Genomic DNA, 20684 nt, shown 5'->3' on the forward strand with positions numbered 1-20684 from the left:
CAGCAGGGACTAGCTGACGGAACGGGCTGTGAAAAGAGGTTAATGCAGAGTTGGGGGTGGGTGACGTGGATACTGCCTCTCTTGGCCACCCTCAAGTCTGTTGACGTCTCCCGTCCTCACCCCACCTCCGGGATTTCAGCTAGGTCTTCCGATGTCCCCTCTTCCCCCCCTCCCCGCGGCTTTCCAGCTTCCTCTCTAGCCCCCGCAGTTCTCTGCTCCTTCAAACTGCAGCCAGGGGAAAAAGCCCTAACACATTCTCCCGCCCCTGCTCCCCAGTCGCATTGGTTCTCTACCCTCCCTGCAGCACCTGGCGCCCCCGGTCTTCCAATTGGCCAGCGGCCCCATCAATCCTTGCCTGGCTGTGCTGATGTCATCCTGCAGTAGCGGGGATGGGGTGGGAGTGAGTGAGAGAGCGAGCGAGCGAGCCAGAGTGAGGACGCTGGGCTGGAGAGCAAGGGAAGCCACTGCAAGTCTTCCGTCTCGGCCACCGAGCGGGTCTGCACGCATCTGCTGTATGGACCAGCGTGGGCAGCAAGCTCCTTTCTGATCTTGTCCCACTGCCCTCCCCTCCTTGCAGACGTTCTGCATCCCTCCCCCAAGGTGGCATTAGCAGGCTTGAGGCTCCCAGGGGACGGGAACGCCTGGCCTGGCGTGCTTTACAGCGCACCATGACCCTCCTGCTGCTGTCCCTCTTGATGGCCTCTCTGCTCCAGCTCAGCTCTGGCAACAAAGGTGAGAGAGACCGGGATGGGGGCCTCCGAACTGGGGCGTCGGGCTGAGCGATGTGGGGGTATGGAGGGAAGGAGATGTCGAGACTCTGGCGCATGACAGGTGTCCTTTCCCTTCTGACTGACTACCTCTTTCCATCCTTTCCTCAGACCTCTTCCCTTCACCCATCTCACCTCCAAGGGCCACCTCCTCCTCTCTGGTCCATCTCTACATGTGCTCGCCTAGCGTCCTGCTTGTATTTGGTCTCCATTCCCACCTAGGGTCTCTCTGCCCCCTCCCCCCACTCCTCCATGCTGGTAGACAGACACCTCCTGTCTCAAAGGAACTTGCTCTCCGAGGGTGACATTCCCTCAGCTTCGTTTTTACTGGGTGTGCACACTGAGGGTGTGTGGCCGATCCATCTGGTTGTCTCCATGCCTTCCTGGGGAGAAACTGTGTACCACAGCTCAGCAATTCCGAGCACGTATATTTTTTTTTCCGTGTCCCTCTGCATCCAAACCCTTCTGCATGCATCCGCTGGGTGGTGGGTGACCACAGCTGCCCTCTCTGGCAGACAGCAGATACATTCGGTTGGGTGAGACCGTCAGGGGGAGGGGGAGGGTGGGGCCAGGGGCAGAGGGTTCAGGTAGGCAGAGGGGAGGGAGAAGGCTGGAAAGGGGAGAAAGGGGTGTGGGGTGCTCCAGGAAAGAGGTGAGAAGGGAGAGGAGGAGTGGGAAGGGAATAAGAAGGGGTGGGGAAGGAGAAAGGTAGAGACCGAGAAGGAGGGAGGGAAATCAGCAGGAAAGGTGAGAAGTGGGGGAGGAGAGAGCCAAGAAGAATGGACACAGGACAGCCACAGGAGGGGACGGACAGCCACAGGAGAGGGACAGGCAGCCACAGGAGGGGACGGGGAGAAGGGCTCAGGGGCCACAGGAGGCACAAGGTTGCAGGCTGCCTGGCTCTGTCCTTGGTGGTTCTTCTGTCGTCTTCTGTGTCTGGCTGGAGCTCCTACTTCGGGATGGTCCTCCTGGCTCTCGAGCCTCCTATCACTTCCTACTTGGCCTCCCATAAACCATCTTGAGGCTTTCTCTTCGGCTGTTAGGGAAGAGGGCTATGGTGGTCACCCTCATGAAATGTCGAGGCCTGCAGTTTCCAGGGCATTTGTTGGCCTGTGGTTAGAGGAATGAATAGAAATCAGAATTTCTTGCTCATCATGAAATACTGGGGTGAGAGTCCTCTGGTGACTCAGTTTCCCTCTGATGACATATCCTCCCCTTTCCGTGTCTGGCTTTGGGAGCATGGATGGGCCCAATGGGATTAGGTAGGTCAGGTGGTGGAGGTTGGGTCTGGGGATGAGGGAGAAGAGACATGGCTGCCTTTCCGGTAGCCCCTCAAGAGCTTGAGGGGAGTTGGTCCTGGGGAAGAGATTCTACTTGAGAGAGTCTGATAGGAGAAAGGGTGATGTACGTAGGGCAGAGAAAATTAGGATTCAGTCATAGGTCTATAAGAGTTCCTTCATAGGTGGGGTGTGGAGGTCTTGAGAGGACCTAGAAATGTACTGGTTGTGACTGCATTCCCTCGGGTGTGGGGATGGGAAGTAAGGCAGGGATTTGCTGTGTTTCTAGGCCAGCTCTGTAATCCCCTAGGACGTCGCTCTGCTGGGTCCAGTCACTTGTCATTGATTGATGGCTCTGCTCTCTCCCTGCCCCTCTCTGTCCCCCTGCGACTGTCCTATATACTTCTTTCCTCTCTCCTGTCCTGCGAGAGTGGCTTGGAGTCTGGGCCGGACTTGGAGAAGTAGAGAGTGAAGGGATTAGGGTTGAAATTCAGTATCGGAGAGGATACACCACTGAGATCACAGGAAATTGGTCAATACTCTTCCCTAGTCTGAACTCTTCCTTCGATCATCCCTGTCCTTTCCCAGGACCTTCTAAGGGCCACCATTTCTTGAGTCCCTAGTCACCATTTGCCAAGACAAAAAGACCGTATAGGAGATTCTCTACCTCTAACCATGATCCCCAGGGGGAGAGATGGTCCCTTCCTCACAGGAGGTAGTTGCCATGGAAGCTGCTTATCCGGTTCTACAGAAGGCTGTGACCTCCTGCAGAGCCTCTGAGTCCTTCTGTTGCACACCCTTCTCCCTCCTGCAAGGTGGCGAGGCGTGGAAAGGGTGTTGATCTAGGGTGTGGGCTTAACCAGGGCTGCATCCTGGGAGTAGTGGAGGTTCAGATCATAAGTACTTTCTCTCCTCTCCCTGGGGTGGGGCCAGCCAACAAGCACAAGCCATGGATTGAGGCCGAGTACCAGGGCATTGTCATGGAGAACGACAACACGGTTCTGTTGAATCCACCACTCTTTGCCTTGGATAAAGATGCCCCGCTGCGCTATGCAGGTAACTGGGGCTACCGCTGTGGGATTGGGAAAAAAATGGCTGGGACGACAGAAGGCAAGAGAGGGGTGGGAGGTCCTGGTAGCGGGAGTGTTGGGGAAGTGGGACACAGGCCTGGGGGGGCATCAGAGAAGGGGAGGAGCAAGAAGGGGAATGAATGGGTTGCACAGAAGAATGAAGATGTAGCAAAGGGTGTCAGAGTGGAGCAGCCAGGGATTAAACACAAGAGATTTTGCAGACCTCAGACCTGCTGGCTCTGAGTGTGGTGCTCGGGGAAGCTGGGGATCATTGATACTCATGTCATCAGGAGAAGGGCTTGGAGTTTGGGAGGAGATGTGCAGCTGGGCACGGCCCAGGCAAGGAGGTTGAGGGCTGGAAGGAGATGCTCTGGGTCACTCGGAGACTCATTTCTTCTCTTCCTGCCTCGCCAGGTGAGATCTGTGGCTTCCGGCTGCATGGATCTGGGGTACCCTTTGAGGCTGTGATCCTGGACAAGGCAACAGGTGAAGGGCTGATCCGGGCCAAGGAGCCCGTGGACTGTGAGGCCCAGAAGGAACACACCTTTACCATCCAGGCTTATGACTGTGGCGAGGGGCCCGACGGCACCAACACCAAGAAGTCTCACAAGTGAGGGAAACCTATCCCATGCCTATTTGCTATGGAACCCTTCTTCCTTCAACAGTGGTCTCTCAGAGATGGGGCTCTCCTTCGTAAGCTAAGAGTGATGCTTAGTCCAGCAAGTTCAGTCATTTCAGCCTCTTGTTGGCTGAGGATAGACCAACCGGAACCTGGGGATGGAACCCACAACCTTACCTGTGCCAGGGAAGCCCTCTACCAATGGGCTATGTCTCCAGCCCCAAATTTACTCTGACAAGTTACTACCAAAAATGAGTAATAATGCCCACTTTATTCTTTCTCTGTGTCAGCTGATTATTGTTTGTTCTAGCGTAATAATAGTAGGCCTTCTTAGTCCCTGACCATACTGACTGAATGTCACCCCACCCCTGCTCTTCACAGAGTTTAGGGATTTCCGGTCAAGGTCACAAGTGTACAGGAGGGTTCAGTGGCCACTCATCCCACTTTGCTTCTTGCAACCTTGAACGATGTACTCAGACATTCTGGGCTTGCTTCTCTTTGTCTACAAGACAGAGGTGTTGCTAGAAAATTTATGGGAGATGGCTGGTATAAAAAGTGTGTCCCTTCAAACCTGCTGCACAGCACATGGGCACTGGGCAGCGGCAAGACAAACAGTAAGGAAGAGATGAGAACATTCCACATGCAGCCAGACCCTTCCATGTGCCCCTCCGGTTGGTCCATTTGCGGCACACAGCAGACATCGGGCGTGTGACATACACACAGCTGGGAGGGGCCAGGGAAGGGCGGGATGCTGAGAGCTCGGAAGAGGATTGGCTCACAGACCCCTACATCTGTCACCAGCTAGTTCCTCACTAGACAATGGGAGACAGATCAGTAATTAGGGATCCCGGGCCACTGAGAGGCATCAGAGGTTAGAAAGTTCTTTGTGACTCAATTTCCCATTTAGAGACAAGGCCTTTGCTTCTGATCCTGGAGCCTGGCTCTTGACTGGAGTCAGGGCATAGAATGAAGGTCCTAGACCCAGCTCTGTTTGCCTGGGAAGGTGTGAGTCGGGAAGGGCATCATGGCTGAGATACAGTTTAGGCAGGTGAACTACTCAGATGTATCAACTTATGACTCCCCATCAAATGCCACTTCCTGATTCTGGTTTTAACTGTGTGTGTGTGTGTGTGTGTGTGTGTGTGTGTGTGTGTCTATATCTTTCTCATTTCTTCTGTAAGATTTGACCTTTTTGGAGACAGGGTTTCTCTGTGTAGTTTTGCGCTTTCCTGGAACTCACTTTGTAGACCAGGCTGGCCTCGAACTCACAGAGATCCTCCTGCCTCTGCCTCCTGAGTGCTGGAATTAAAGGCATGCGCTACCCTCCGCCCCCAAGATTTGACTTTTGTTAAATCAGGGACCTGCCATGTTTACTTATTTGTTTTTATTGTTTTTGCCATTCCACTCACCTTGGCATCCCATTGAGGGTTCCCCAACTACACTGAGATCTGTGTGTGTTATGAGATGTGTAGATAGGCAGGAGCAGGCAGTTGAAAGGTATTAGATATGTACTGAACCTATTTATTCTCTTCTTCCTCATTCTCTCCAGCCTTCTGGACAGAAATCACCAAGATGGCTTCTGGTGTTCGCTAGGCTTGCTCCTTCTTTCCCAGTCACTGGCCCTTTCCTTGGGCCCTCTCCCTTGTATGGTTTTATGTCTGTTATGAGTCGAGCACAGCCTAGTGCCCTGCGGGGTGGGATGAGAAGTCTCAAGGGTAGACTGGCTCCCTCCTCCTCTCAGTCCCCATCTGGATTCCTGATTACATTTTGCTTGGTGTTTGCAGCTGCCTAATGCTTCCGTGTCCATTCTGTTCCTGTGGGTGCAGGGCGACCGTGCATGTTCGGGTCAACGATGTGAACGAGTTTGCCCCAGTGTTTGTGGAGCGCCTGTACCGTGCTGCGGTGACAGAGGGGAAGCTGTACGATCGCATCTTACGCGTGGAAGCCATTGATGGGGACTGCTCCCCTCAGTACAGCCAGATCTGCTACTACGAGATCCTTACACCCAACACCCCTTTCCTCATCGACAATGACGGTGAGCCTTCTCTCTGTCTCTCGCTGCCCAGCACCCTCTGCTCTCTGGATGACTGACCCAGGGCATTGCTCTTTACTCCTGCCCTTCCCCACAGACCCTCATTTCCCTCTTTGTCCTGCCCTTTTCTTCCGGATACTCTTCCACATTCTGCTGATAAATGCTCCCACCGATGCTTACTTACTTCCTGTGCCTCCCTGGGCTTCCTCTGGCGCACCTGACCTGTCTCTCTGCCCTCCCGTTTCCCACCCCAGGCAACATCGAGAACACAGAGAAGCTGCAGTACAGTGGTGAGAAGCTCTACAAGTTCACGGTGACAGCGTACGACTGTGGGAAGAAGCGGGCAGCAGACGATGCGGAGGTGGAGATCCAGGTGAAGCCCACTTGCAAGCCCAGCTGGCAAGGTGAGGCGCTCGGCGGGTTCCTGCTTGTGAATCCCGTCATGTCGCTGTTTTCACGTTTTTCTCTTACCCCGTCTGATGACCACGGAAGGTAGGGTAGGTGCTGGAAGCACATTTCCGGGCAGGCGATTTTCCTAGGAGCTGCAGGCGGTCAGTGCACACACACGGCAGGAGGGGACTGCCTTACCATCTGCCTTTTCTCTTGTCTTACCTGTACAGGCTGGAACAAAAGGATTGAGTATGCCCCGGGAGCCGGGAGCTTGGCTTTGTTCCCGGGCATCCGCCTGGAGACCTGTGATGAACCACTGTGGAACATTCAGGCCACCATAGAGCTGCAGACCAGCCATGTGGCCAAGGGCTGCGACCGAGACAACTACTCGGAGAGGGCTCTTCGGAAGCTCTGTGGTGCGTGTGTCCCCCTCCCCCAGGACCATCCCTTCCCAACCATCCCTCCCCTTCTCTGTCCCTTTTCTGAAAGTTGACTCCTTGGGCCATCACAGGTGTTTATATCTCCATGGGAGTTGAGGCCTGTGGGTAGTTTTGGTGGCCCAAAGGGCAGGCGATGAACCGCTGGACCCGGCCCTAGAGGCACCACAGAACAATGTTTGGGAGCAATGGAGAGTTGGTGAATGGGCTGAGTTAGTGAGAGACATTTCTAGAAGAAAGAGAGCTATCCTTCTCTTGTCTTTGAAAGGCTGCAGGAGGTGGTGAATGGCTGTCTGTCAGTGCCCCTTTCCTACTTCCTTCCCATTTCCTCATCTCGCTGCTTCTCAGCTCTGACACGTGTGCCTCCTGGGGCCTCTGCAGGTGCTGCCACTGGGGAGGTAGACCTGTTGCCCATGCCCGGCCCCAATGCCAACTGGACGGCGGGGCTGTCTGTGCACTACAGCCAGGACAGCAGCCTCATCTATTGGTTCAACGGCACCCAAGCTGTGCAGGTTCCCCTGGGTGGCCCGGCAGGGCTGGGCTCTGGGCCGCAGGATGGCCTCAGTGACCACTTCACCCTGTCTTTCTGGATGAAGCATGGCGTGACTCCCAGCAAGGGGAAGAAGGAGGAGGAGACCATTGTGTGTAACACAGTCCAGAATGGTGAGTCTTCCGTGGGGCCCTAACCTGAGGTGGGACACTGGCTCTTTGTCCCGTGTCTGTCACCTGTCACTACCTAGTGCAGACTGTTGACAGGTCTCTTTCCCTCTTTTAATTTGTAAGTTGATGGGTTTCTTTCTTTCTTTCTTCTTTTTTTTTTTTTTAGTTTTGCTATGTAGCCCAGGTTGGCCCTTAGCTTGAACAGTCCTCCTGCATCAGCCTTCTGAGCACTGAGATTTCAGGAAGTTCCCACTACTCCCCACACTACCTTAAGAAAAAGAGATGGAGTCTTGCCATGTTGCCTAGGCTGACCCCGAACTCATGGACTTAAGAGGTCCTCCTACTTTACTTTGCCTGGTAGCTATGACTATGGCAAACGCCATCGTGGGCTGGATTTGCCACCTCTATAATTCTGTGACTTGCTGAGATGATATTTTGAGATGTTCCTGCTCTGGATGCAGCGGGACTGACTCCCAGACGACATTGTCCTTCCTGCTGGCAGTTGCCAAGTTAGTCTCCCTGCATCCCTGTCTGGTCTTTTCACCCACAAAGGCCCCACCAGTGGTAATGGCTGACCCATTTCTCTAGGCGCTGATTGCCTCTCTCCACATGCCCCTCTTAGTGGCAGTGAGGAAATGAGAGCACAGACTCAGCTAGTCACTTTGAACCTTTTCTTGTCTCAGGCCTGTGTTTGACTCCTGTCCCTTTCCTATCCCCGCAGAGGACGGCTTCTCTCACTACTCACTGACGGTCCATGGCTGCAGAATCGCCTTCCTCTACTGGCCACTGCTGGAGAGTGCACGTCCCGTCAAGTTTCTCTGGAAGCTGGAGCAGGTGGGACAGGGGCCTGCCTCTGAGAGGGCTGGGTGGGTGGAACTAACTTTGAGGGAAGGGGTTTCCAAGCTTCTGGGGTTGTTGTTTTAATTGGCCTTCCTCCAACCTCAGTCCCTGATTAATCTACCCCAGGTTGTCTGGTCACTCAAGGCTTGCTGCCTAGAGAAGCATTTGTAGATTGAAGGGAAATAGGGGCAACTCTCTACTAAACCTGGCCATCCATCTTGGTTCTTGTTTTATTTCATTTTCTTCTTACATATAATACCTATATAATAACATATGATTATATATAATAACATTATATATAACACCTATATAACAATGTGTCCTTGATTCTTAGCTGTAACCAGGAAACTGAGAGATGCTGGGGTCAAGTTCAGAGCTTACAGTTCAGTGTTGATTTGGAAGCCTGCTGGTTTTCAGTACTAGTTAATTTTTTTTTTGTTTTTCAAGACAAGGTTTCTTTGTGTAGCCTTGGCTGTCCTAGAACTAGCTCTGTAGACCAAGCTGGCCTCAAAGTCACAGAGATCCACCTGCCTCTGCCTCTTGAGGGCTGGGATTAAAGGCATACACCACCACCGTCTGGCTAATATTTTTAAAATTTGTAGCTTTTCATTTTATGGTATTTTATTATTATTATTATTTGAGACAGGGTCTCTTTGTAGACCAGGTTGATCTTGAATTTGCTAAATAGCAGAGGATGACCTTGAACTGCTGATCTTCCTGCCTCCACTGCTCAAGTACCTGGATTACAGGTGTGTACCATCATGCCAAGCTCAACTTTAGCCTTTTCACAAGGCTAAAAAATAATTCTACATCCTGAGGTGGCTGTATGATCAAATTATACAGTAGACCTTTACAGACTTAAAAACACTATATGCATTAATCTTCTCTATTTTGTCCATGCTTATGAAGGATAGATAAAAATTTACGAAAGAACTAAGAGTCTCTCTTAAGTCAACACTTCGGAGTTGCAGTCTGGTTTTTGAGATGGTCTTTATAGTTCAGGCTGGCCTTGAACTTCCAGCCCTCCTGGGTGCTGGGACCATGGGTTTGTGCCACCGTATCCTGTCCATTTCCTTCCCCAAGTTGACTACAAGGGCCAATGAGAGCTGATTTGAGTTTCCATTGTCTGCCTTTCCTAAACACCCCATATGAGTAACTGATAAATGGAAAAAGGCACAGGAGACAGAAGAGAAGGAAAGGTCTGGGGAACACAAACCTGACATGCGAGGTCTGTTTACAAAAGCTTTGGCTGTTTGTAGCACGTTTATAGAGATTTGCGTTTGCTGCTTCTGGATCTTTCCCCATGTTGTTACCTACCCCCTCTTACCCCTTCCTTTCTTTCCTTTCTGTGGGATGCTGAGGACTGAATTTAGGGCCTCGCTCTGCTGCTGAGCTGTGTCCTCAGCCTACTTTTTACGTTTTGAGACAAGGTTTCATTCACTAAGTTGCCCATGTTGGCTTTTAACTCACTGTGTAGCCAAGGCTGTCCTTGAACTTGTGATCATTTTGTCCCAGCCTCCCAAGGAGCTGGGATTATAGGCCTGTTCACCATGCCAGGCTAGAGAGAGAGAGAGAGAGAGAGAGAGAGAGAGAGTGTGTGTGTGTGTGTGTGTGTGTGTGTATGTGTGTATGTGTGTGTAGGTGTATGTGTGTAGGTGTGTGTGTATATGTGTGTATGTGTGTAGTGTATGTGTGTGTGTGTGTGTGTATATATGTGTACGTGTGTGTAGGTGTATGTGTGTAGGTGTGTGTGTGTATGTGTTACTGGGGACTGAATACAGGGCCTTACATGTGCTAGGGTAGTGCTCCATCACTGAGATACATCCCTAGTCCGCCCTTCTCTTTAAACTTTTCTTTATCCTCATTTATTTAAAACATTATTAAACACAAATTAAGTGCTTGCCTTTTCAACAGATAGATTCTAGGGTACAATGGAGTTTAATAATGTGAATCAAAATACTCAGTTTCGTTTAGCTTATATTTTAGTTGGGTAGGTAAGCTGTCATCTTTTTCTTTTTTCCTCCCTTGCCTTCTGTTTCTCTCCCTATCTCCTCTTTTTGGCAGAGCTGGGGATCGAGCCCAGGACCCAGTGTGTGCCAAGTCAGTCCTTGACCCCTAACCTAGCTTCTAGAGGAGGTGGAGTTAAAAAATATCTAAATAGGAGCAGCAGATGGAAAATCTCCGAGGCAAGGAAGAGATGAGTGGGGCCGAGGCACAGCAGACAACCGGGAAGGGCTGAGGGGTGCTTGGAGAACAGACAGTGGCTTCTGGGAGCCTTTGTCTGAAGGCCTAAGGCAGGCAGGACTGTGACTTGGTCAGAGTTATAATTGAAGATGGTCACTTGGGTAGCTGTGGGAGGGCTGTACTCATGGGGTAGAGGAGTGCAAGCAAGCCAGGCCAGTGATCCCTCAGAGGTTGAGGCAGGAGGATTGAAAGTTCAAGACTCTCCTGGCAATTTAGTGAGACTTTGTTTTTGTTTTTTAAGTATCATCATCACCACACCATCACCACCACCACCACCACCACCACCACCACCACCACCACCTCCACCGTTTGTTTTGGGTATAGCTCAGCTGGCTGAGTGCCTGCCTACTGATGGCAGTCTAGAGATGAGAGTCCTACACAGAAACCCACAGCTGTTAGTTTGGCCCTGAGAGGAAATCGTCTGTTGGTGGTTTGGGTGTGGAGGATGGGATAGGAGGGAGCAGGGAACAGTTCTAGGCTAATTCTGCAGCACCACATAAGACCAGGTGTCACGGCGCATACCGGGGAAGTCAGAAGTTCAAGGTCCTGATGAGGTTGAGGTTAGCCCAGGCAACATGAGACTTTGACTCAAAAAAAAAAAAAAAAAAAAAAAACCCAAACCATCAGGTATGATGGCTCTCGGCTCACACCATTAATCCCAACATTTCAGAGGCAGAGGCAGGTGGGTCTCAGTGAGTTTGAGGACATCTAGGTCTAAAAAGTGAGTTCCAGGCCAGCCAGGGCGACATAGAGAGACCCTGCCTCAAACAACAAACAAACAAACAAGCCCCAAACCAACCATCCAAAGCAGAAATAAAAAGTTGGAAAAAGACTGGACCAGGGATATTCTTAGAGGTAGAGTGCTTGCCTCAGAAGCTCAAAGCCCTGGGTTCTTTCTCCAGTTCAAAGCAGAAGGAAAGAGGAGGTAAAGTCAAAAGGGCCTGGGGACTCACGGATATGGGACCATAGAGATGGAGAATCCTACATAGAAACCCACAGCTGTTAGTTTTGTTTGGTCCTGAGACGAAAGCACCTGCTGGTGGTCTGGGTGTGGAGGATGGGATGTGAGGGGAGCTGGGAAGCATACTGGTTTCCATCTTATGTGTGTTAAGTTTGAGATGGCCAGGAGACATCTGAGTGGAAAGCCCAGAATTTGGGGAGAGCTCTGGGCTGGAGGTGGGCATGGCGGTGTTACCAGTGTAAATGTGGACTGTTGAACAGTCCTGTGAACAGACTAGGATACTCCTAGGAAGAGGATGTAGAGCAGGTAAGGGAGATCGCCTGTGCCTGAGCCTTGAGGGATCCCAACACTGGGAAGTAGGGAAGGAAGAGACTCCCACGCCTTCCTCGCCCATCTTGATGACTCCAGGAGATATGGCAGAGTGAAACAGTAATGTCCCAGAGGTTCCTGTTGGGTTAGAAGCCACCCTGGAAATCACAATGTCTTCCATCTATCCATTCATAAACATCTTTGGAGAAATTCATTTACAACATAGTGGGTTTTTTTTTTTTTTTTGGTTGTTGTTATTTTATTTTTTGAGACAAGAGCTTGTTGTGTTGCCAAGCTGACCTTCAGACTCCTGGACTCGAGTGATCCTCCTGTCTCATCCTCCTGAGTTGCTGGACTTTAGGCATGTACTCCTGTGCCTAGCTCTGTTTGTAGGGTTAAAGGCTCCCCTAACTCATGGAGTTTTCTATAGAAGGTTGCCTGCTTTGCAGATTTTGGACAAGGATGCTATTCCTTGAGCTGGGTGGGCAGCCTTGCTGGTAGAACTGGGGATGTATAGGACTGTCCCATCTCCGGGACATGGAGCAGGGTTGGGGCTAGTTCCTTGGAGAGCAAGTAACTGAGAGGCTCTGGCCCTCACTTTGCCCCCCCCCCAGGTATGTGATGACGAATGGCACCACTATGCCCTGAACCTCGAGTTCCCCACAGTCACACTCTACACCGATGGCATCTCCTTCGACCCTGCTCTCATCCATGACAACGGTCTCATCCACCCACCCAGGAGGGAACCTGCACTCATGATTGGGGCCTGCTGGACTGGTGGGTCCCCTGATCTTCTCAGTGGCTTAGGGCTGAGGGGAGGTGGTCAGGTGAGGAGCAAGGCTGGCCTGTCCCTCTGCAGAGGCTACCTCCTGCATCTCTGTACAGCTGGGCAGGGTGATGACTCCCAGTAATCTCTGCTGGAGGAGACCTGTGCTTCCGATACTACTACCCCCCACCCCTATTGTGTGGATCAATACCTTAAACTTGGTGGAATTTCCATCTACAAATCTACACTATAACTCCAGCCAGGTCTCACTTTGTTCCCTCAAAGAGATGATGGTGTCCACAGCCTCTCCCTTGCAGGAGGACAGGAATCTTTCAGAGGACTGTTAGTTTTCTGTTTGTGGACCTATCTTACCAGAGCCTTCCTGTCTCCTCAGCAACAGAGTCATCTGTAACAGAAGTCTGCAAGATTAGGGCATGGCACAAGAGGGGTTGGGACTCTGCTGAGAGCCTGTAAATCCTACAAGGCGTGGGAGGATTTAGGGGAATTGCAGAACTTCTTGTCACAGCCCTCTGCTCACTGCCACTCTTTCCCCCTTGGTTCCCAGAAGAGAAGAACAAAGAGAAGGAAAAAGGAGACAACAATACAGACACAACCCCAGGTACACCGTGTATAAGAACTGGAGACCAGAGTTCTAATCTCAGCTGTCTGTCCTGAGCCAGCCTCTCCAGTGTCTGCTTCACAGACATGCCGCATGGTACAGAGTCTCTGGACCATACCAAGCAGGTGTCCTTGGGCATAGCTTGGCCGGATTCTGGGGAGTTTTTTTTTTTTTTTTTCCCTGCTCACAGAATGTAATGTTTCTCTTGCTGACTTTCCACGTGGCAGAAAACAGGTAGCAGGAGGGGACAGTCTAGGCATCTGTGAAGATCACACACATTCATCCTGGTCTCCCTGCATGTGCCTGGACAGACTGACTCTCTCACAGTCTCCTCATTTCCTGGTGGCTTCCAATGTTCCTCTTCTTGACTGTGGTTTTCCCCTTCTCTCTCCTCAGAAACTTTTTGTGTCCACTCCTCTTCCTCCCCTTCCTCCTTATTGTTTTTTTTCTCCTCTCCTTCTCATTTTTCTTTTCCCTGTGTGTTGCTAGGGGTAGAACCCAGAGCCTCACACATGCTAGGTCTCTCTTGTTCTCCCTTTCCCGTTTCCATCGGCCCCACCCTCGGTCCCACCTCTCCTCCGCTCCTCTTTTCTCCTCTCACCACCTGGCCTGCCCCTGTGTTCCCGCCCTAGGAGACCCCTTGCTGATCCACCACTACTTCCACGGCTACCTGGCTGGTTTCAGCGTGCGCTCAGGTCGCCTGGAGAGCCGTGAGGTCATCGAGTGCCTCTATGCATGTCGGGAGGGGCTGGACTATAGGGATTTCGAGAGCCTGGGCAAAGGCATGAAGGTATAGCCCCTTCCACTCCCTCTCTTTCCCGGCATGCCCCTGCCCCTCCCCTTGACCCCTCTACCCTTCTGCACCTTTCCTCTCCTGCCTCCTGGTGTTGCTCTGAGCTATGTCTGTGTCTGGGACCCAGGTCCACGTGAACCCCTCGCAGTCCCTGCTCACCCTGGAGGGGGATGATGTGGAGACCTTCAACCATGCCCTGCAGCATGTGGCTTACATGAACACTCTGCGCTTTGCCACACCCGGCGTCAGGCCCCTGCGCCTCACCACCGCTGTCAAGTGAGTGTCGGGTGGGAGGTCAGGTCACGGAGCAGGGGCCAGTGTCACTCTTTGTCTTAGGACATCACTAGAGCTAGCCAAACCTTTCTCATTTCACGTCCCTCCCTGAGCACCGAGAGAGGACAGCTGACCCGTTGAAGGTCATGTTGGTAGAAGAGCTTGGACCAGAATCAGGTTTCCCAATCTGTTCCTCTCTGCGAAACTGAGTTGCCAGGATTTGGGGGTTCTGGTCTTCTCTATGCTGATAGATAAAGTGGGACAGAGAGATGGGAAACTGGGGGGCCTGGCATTAATTCTGACTCCATACTAACTGTTTGGATGACCTTGGGCAAATGGTGAGCGCTGCTTGGTGTTGCCTATTTTAATCTTACTTCACCAAGTTCTTGCAAAATGAATCTGATGAACCCAGGCCGTGAATGGTCCCAGGCCAAATCTGGCCTGCTGTCTACTCTGGAAAGTTTCAGTGGCATGCAGGCCTGCCTGTTTGCCTACTGCTCATGGCTGCTTTTAGAGTGTGCTGGCAGGTGAGTAGCTGGGATGGAGACTCTCAAAAGAGAGAGATGATTGTCCTTTACAGGGAAAGCCTGATGAACTTTGCATTCTAATGGGATGATTTTTGAATTCTTTAGCAGAAAAAATTGTGGACTTCAAGGTTTAAGCATTTATTGGATATTTTAAAACACAGCTCGAGGGATGATAGAACCTGCCCAGTGGAACTGTTGTGAACTAAATGCTACAATCCAGAGCAAATGCTTGCCAGAGTGCCTGCTCTGTAGGGCAGTTTTAGGAGGTACTGCCATCTAGTGGGTGGACCACATAATCCAGGAGTCAGATTTCATGCGTTCTCCCTTCTCTGCCTCAGTTTCCCCATAAATTCCCTGGAGCATCTGACTTCAGATATCTTGGGAGAGGGGCCCTGAGACCTAAAGTAACTGGGCACAATTACCAAGCTCCAGTCAGACTCGTGGAAGGGGGCTGCTGGCCTGTCATGAGGTTACACTGTGGAGCTGAAGGTCACAGATTATTGAGCGTCTTGTGAACATGGATCAGAGCTGTACGAACCCCACTATGTACTAGTCAGAATTTCTTTTGTAAAATATTACTTATTTTTATGTAGATGGGTGTTTTGCCTGCACGTATGTCTGCATACCACATCTGTGCAGTGCTGAGGCCAGAAGAGGGCATGGATAGATCCCCTAGGGTTGGAGTTACAACCTGTATTGAGGTGCCATGTGGTTGCTGTGAATCGAATCTGGGGCCTCTGGAAGAGCAGCCAGTGCTCTAAATCGCTGAGCCATCTCTCTGCCCGTCTAGTCAGAGTTCTTAAGGCCCTTTCATCCCTCAGGAACCAAGACGCTGCCTCACTGCTTCCGTGTGCTTAGGAGCTACACAGAGGAGAGAACTGTGCTTTGGCCAAGGGTGGACCTCTGTCAGGGGCATCCCAGAAGGGCTGCGTCAACGTCTTTGCTACCTCATTCAAGCCTAGACTAGAGGCTTGCTAAGGACTTGGAAACTGATTTTGGTCTTTTCAGAAGAGGGAAGAGCCTTGACTTTTTTTTTTTTTTTTTTTTGTTTTTTTTTTTAATGAGATTTCTTCCTTTCTCCACCCTTCTCAATGATCGCTGCTCTCCTCTTTAGGCGTGTATCATCTGTAATGAGTCCCATTGCTGCTGGCCTCAAAGTCACTATATAACTGAGGATGGCCTTGGACCCTCTGTCCTTCTTTTATGTCTCAAGTACTATGTTGCAGGCACATCAGCTTACGTAACGTAGGGGATCAAGCCCTGGCTGCTATATGTGCTGGGCAAGCATCTTTCCAACTCAAGCTAATACGCCCCAGCCCTTATTTTCCTATGGGCTACTATGTGGCCGGTCCATCTCACCTCCCTGAAGTCATAGGAAGAAATTGGGAGGTGTGTGTGTGTCCAACTCATAGCAGAGACCAAGATGCCTATCAGACCAGTCCTCTGAGACACATCCTTCTCTTTGTCTGTGTGACTTTCCCAGCTTCCCGTTTCCAGTGTTTGGATTTCTGATCATTTAAAGTCAGATTTACGCAACCATTCGGTCAGTGCTTCAATGCAAGTTGCACCACCCCTCACTTTTTGTTGGCACTAGGGCTGTGTGCATAACAGACAAGCGCTCGGTCACTGAGCTAGATCCCTGGCTCTATTTTCACATTTTTTATTTTGAGACATAGGCTCTTATTAAGTTGACAAGGATGTCTGTGAACTTGTTCTGTAGCTCAGGCAGGCCTTGAATTTGTGATCCTCCTGCCTCAACCTTTCTAGGACCTGAAATTATAGGCCTGTATCATCAGGATTGGCAGGATTAAATGATTCAGACTTTGCAAAATGTATCTCTTGGAGAGGAGAGCCTTCCCAGTCGACATTAGCCCCAGTGGATGGGGCCATCTTTTTCTTTACCTTTGTCCCCTCTGCGGCTCTTGACTTTATACCTATTTGCTGTAGCCTCAACCTAGATGAGCCAATGCTGAAATGATTGACTTTAAACAACCCATACCCAAAGGGGCCCATGCGTCTAACTCCTTTCCTGATGGCATGTCTGACCTTGAAGACACTCAGGCTTGAGTCCCCCAGTCATCTTTGTTCCGCTCTGTCCTTGTCCTTCATGTCCCATCCACTGTCAAGTCACACAGGATCTGCTTGGGCATCTGAAAGTTTACCTCAAGCCTCCATTACTCTATCCTGCCCTGTTGTCTTACCTTCCTAACCAGGTGATTTAATTCTACTTTACCCCTACTCCAGACTTGGACAGTGATATTCAATCACACATTTTTGTTTTTGCCTTTACCCCTTTCTTTCTTTCTTTTTTTCTTTCTCTCTCTCTTTCTTTCTTTCTTTCTTTCTTCTCCTTCTTCTCTTTCTTCTTCTCCTCCTCCTTCTTCTCCTTCGCTGTCGTCATCCTCCTCCTCTTCTTCTTCAAATACATGGTCTTGCCTTTTAATGCAGGCTGGCTTTGAACTTGAGACCCTCTTGTTTCAACCTCCAATGCACTGAAATTATAGGTGTGCACTACTGTGCCTAGCTCAAACCAGACCATTTTCGGATGAAAAAGACACCATGAGGTCTGTGTTATGAAACTGCAAACTGAATGTTAGTCATTATCCAAGGCCTCAGCCATTGCTACCTGCTGGCTTTATGCCTCTCACTCCATGAAGTATGTTCTCCATCGTTGCTCTAACTTCCTCCTGTGCAAAGTCCTTCACCCTTTCAAAGCTATCTCAATTGCTAATTTTCCTGATTCTTCCTACCTTCTTAAAAAAAAAAAAAAAAAAAAAAAAAAAAAAACAACAACAAAAAAACTCTATTTCTATCCTGCCCAGGAAGAAGGAAGAATTCCTCCTTCTTCTGAATCCTCACTTTTATTTTTCCGTCTTTCCAACTCATTCTGGAGTGACCACATTTGCCTGCGGTTTGAGGTTTGTATGCCACGCAGAATCTCTGCACCAGATCGTTTATTTGGCTTTTGAAGCTGGTACAGCCTTCTTTTCCTGTTTGAATCTCCTAGAGCATGAGTGCAGCCCAGGTCTGCTGCTGCCTGTGTTCCATTCCCAGGCCGCTGGGGCCATTTGCAGGTTATAACAGGCTCCTTTCAGGGCTCTGAGCCCATCACACCTGCTGAGGGTTAGTTTCGACAGTCAACTGGGTGTGCTTGGTAATGGTGATGACTTCAGTCCTCTCCCCCAAATCCTTTCACCTAGTACAACCATTGAGACCAGAGTCCCTAACGCTGCAGAACACAACCCCTTTGCCGAGACTGTTTGTTCAAGAAGAGTAAATCAGCCTTTTTTTCTTCTTTTGTTGTTGCTTTTGAGACAGGGTCTTACTCTGTTGCCCACACAGTCCTTAAACTCACAGCAGTCCTCCTGACTCAGCTTCCTGAGTGCTGGGATCGCAGGCATCAGCCACCTTGCCTGGCTTTAGTCTGTTTTGTGTTACTATAATAGAATGCCGGAGATTGGGCAGTTTAGAAAGAATAGAGATTTATTTATTTATCATTCATTCATTCATTCATTCATTCATTCATTCATTCATTTATATAGTTCTAGAGGCTGGGAAGTCTAAGATTGGTGGCCAGCATCTGGCTAGGGACTTCTTGCTCTATCATCCCCTAATGGAACAGCTGAGAGGCTGGGGGTGGGGCGAGGAGGGAGGGAGGGAGGAGGGAAGAGAGAAAGGGATCGAGAGGAAGAACATGAACATGGGAGAGGGAGCTGTTAGGCTCACGCCCCTCTCTCTTCTAGTCAGAGCTCATCCATTTATGAGGATGCATCCTGTATGACCATCTATTCCACCCTGATGGTCTTGTCTCATCCCAGCATCAGCTCCAAAAATCCAAAGTCTTGAGTGTCATCAGATGAGAGCTGGGTGCAATGTAGGGCCTAAAATGCCCTGAGGCAAACGCTTCTTTACCTGTAGGCCTGTGTGACTGAACAAATGAGCTGTTTCCCCAAAACAATGAAAGGAACATGCATAGATTAGACATGCCCATTCTGGAAGGGAGAAGAATGAAGGAAAAAGAAAAAGCTGCCTCCAAGCACATCCCAAAGTAGTCAGGACTGATAGCATCTCACTATGTAGCCCAAGCTAGCTTTGAACCTGTGACCTTCCTGCTTCAGCCTCCTGAGTGCTGGGGTTATAAGTGTGCAACACCACACTTACCTAATATTATGTCTTATTTTCCCTTTTGTGTATGCATATATGCACTTGTTTGTATGTGAGCATGTGTGTGCGCATGAGTGGAGACCAGAGATAAACACCAGGTGTCCTCAATCACTTTCCACCTCATCCTTTGGGCTGGGTCCTCTCACGGACTCTGGAGCGTGCCAATTTGCCTAGATTAGCTAGCTAGTAAGTTCAAGGATCCATCTGTCTCTGCCACTCCAGCACTTGGGGTACAGGTTTGTGTCACCAAGCCTGGCTTTTATGTGGGCTCTGGAGATCTGAACTCAGGCATTCATGCTTTCGTGGTGAGTACTTTGCTGGTTGAACTGTCTCCATAGCCATGCTACATTCAAAACTGAAGATTTCAGAATAATGAGTTCGAGATGCAGCTCAGTTGGTAGAATTGCTTGTCCTGGATTTGAGTCCCAGCACAACACAAATTGGGCATGAGAAGGCCCAGAAGGTGGAGACAGGAGGATCAGGCGTTTAAGGTTATTCCTTGGCTACATGGAGAGTTTGAAGACACCCTGGGCTACATGAGACTCCCGTCACAAAACAAAACAAAACAAAATAAAACAAAAGCTTTGAAATAACCCCGACTCCATGTGCTGCTCTTAGAGATACTGGGCTGGGGTTCAGCCAGAAGGCATCAGACAGCCCTCCTTCTAGGACTTGCTGGGATCAGTTATGTAACAGCTTTTACTGTAGCTTTGCCAGGCTGATGACCCATGCTAGGAGCTCTGCAGCTCTGGGGCCTCTGGTGACCCCATTTGCCTTCATTGCTCTGGAGGACTGAATGTCGGTCTTGTCTCTGCCCTCATGACTCTTGGGGCTCTCGGTGACATCGTTTGAAATCAAGGTGAAATGAACCATGCCCCCTCTTTCTAGAATCCACCACATGGATGCTACCAAAGCCTGTGTGTGTTCTCATAAGTGATCCAGGCTGCACCTGGGATGGCTGAACCATGTCTATGAGGGGTGGGACTGGGGAGGTGGGGCTCTGTATCAGAAAGTAGGGAACAGAGACCTGAAGTGACCCAGGCCTGGAATGTTGATTTCTCTCCACACCCTGGGGCTGCCTTGAAGATTTCTGAAATGCCTTTATTTTTCCCTTGTCTTGATAACAGCACCTTCCTTCTGTCGGCACTGATCCCTTTATCAAAGGACCATTTGTCTATATTCTTGTCTGCTTGTTCATTCTTTACCTGGGAGGCTATGAATCCTTCAAATCCATATGTTGTTTGCTTTTGAATTATGAATTCCATCTTTAAATTAGTTTTCTTTTCATCTTAATCCTATGACTAAAGGTACTCATGCAGCTTCTTCAATATTTGTCCTTGAGTTTCTTTCACTAACTATCCTTTAAAAAGAGTATCATTTATCTGCATGGATGCACATGTGTTTGTGAGTGCCTATGCAATCCAGGAGAGGGCCTCAGATCCCCTAGAGCTGGAGTAACAGGCAGCTGTGAGCTGCTGAAGTGGATGCTGGGAACCACGTTCGGATCCTTTGGAAGAACAAGGCAGCCCTCTTCCCTGCTAAACCGTCTCTCCAGCCCGGATCAGTTGCTCTCGTTCATTGACTTTAAGTTCTGCTTCCCAAATGCTCAGACTTGGACAGAATGCAGCTCAGTCCTTTGCCAGTGTATACAAGGATGGTCCTGACCCTGGTTTTCTATGAAAGTGTCTTCAGTTTCATCTCCTCATTAGACCTCAGCAGAATGGCCTTTTTGGACCACATCTCTAGCAAAGTCCTGATGATGGCATCTTCAGTCATCTCTTAAGAGGTTCCATGCTGAGGAGATGCTCAGTAGGTAAAGTGCCTACCACTCAAGCCTGGGACCTGAGTTCAGATCCCCAACACTCACTCGAAAGAGCCAGGAGGTGGCATCTGTAACCCTAGTGCTGAGATGGTTGTGGGAGGTCAAGTGGGGGAG

At 50.1% G+C, this 20684-nt stretch overlaps 1 protein-coding gene across 2 annotated transcripts in view; it reads left to right on the forward strand.

The window, feature by feature from the left end:
• The first annotated feature begins 373 nt into the window (after positions 1-373).
• The window catches only part of Clstn3 (calsyntenin 3), a 33364-nt gene continuing 13053 nt past the window's right edge, over positions 374-20684 (forward strand). The window contains exons 1-12 of one of the 2 annotated variants that reach the window (XM_028892281.2): positions 374-732; positions 2978-3100; positions 3529-3724; positions 5560-5768; positions 6020-6169; positions 6386-6571; positions 6974-7255; positions 7974-8086; positions 12221-12383; positions 12941-12991; positions 13624-13781; positions 13912-14060. In XM_028892281.2, coding sequence (XP_028748114.1) covers positions 669-732; positions 2978-3100; positions 3529-3724; positions 5560-5768; positions 6020-6169; positions 6386-6571; positions 6974-7255; positions 7974-8086; positions 12221-12383; positions 12941-12991; positions 13624-13781; positions 13912-14060 — 1844 coding nt within the window. In that variant the 5' untranslated portion in view covers positions 374-668. Of the gene's footprint in view, positions 733-2977; positions 3101-3528; positions 3725-5559; positions 5769-6019; positions 6170-6385; positions 6572-6973; positions 7256-7973; positions 8087-12220; positions 12384-12937; positions 12992-13623; positions 13782-13911; positions 14061-20684 lie in introns of both variants that reach the window. The other variant, XM_028892280.2, reaches the window with a different exon arrangement.

The sequence above is a fragment of the Peromyscus leucopus genome, chromosome 3, assembly GCF_004664715.2.
Source record: "Peromyscus leucopus breed LL Stock chromosome 3, UCI_PerLeu_2.1, whole genome shotgun sequence".
NCBI lineage: Eukaryota > Metazoa > Chordata > Mammalia > Rodentia > Cricetidae > Peromyscus > Peromyscus leucopus.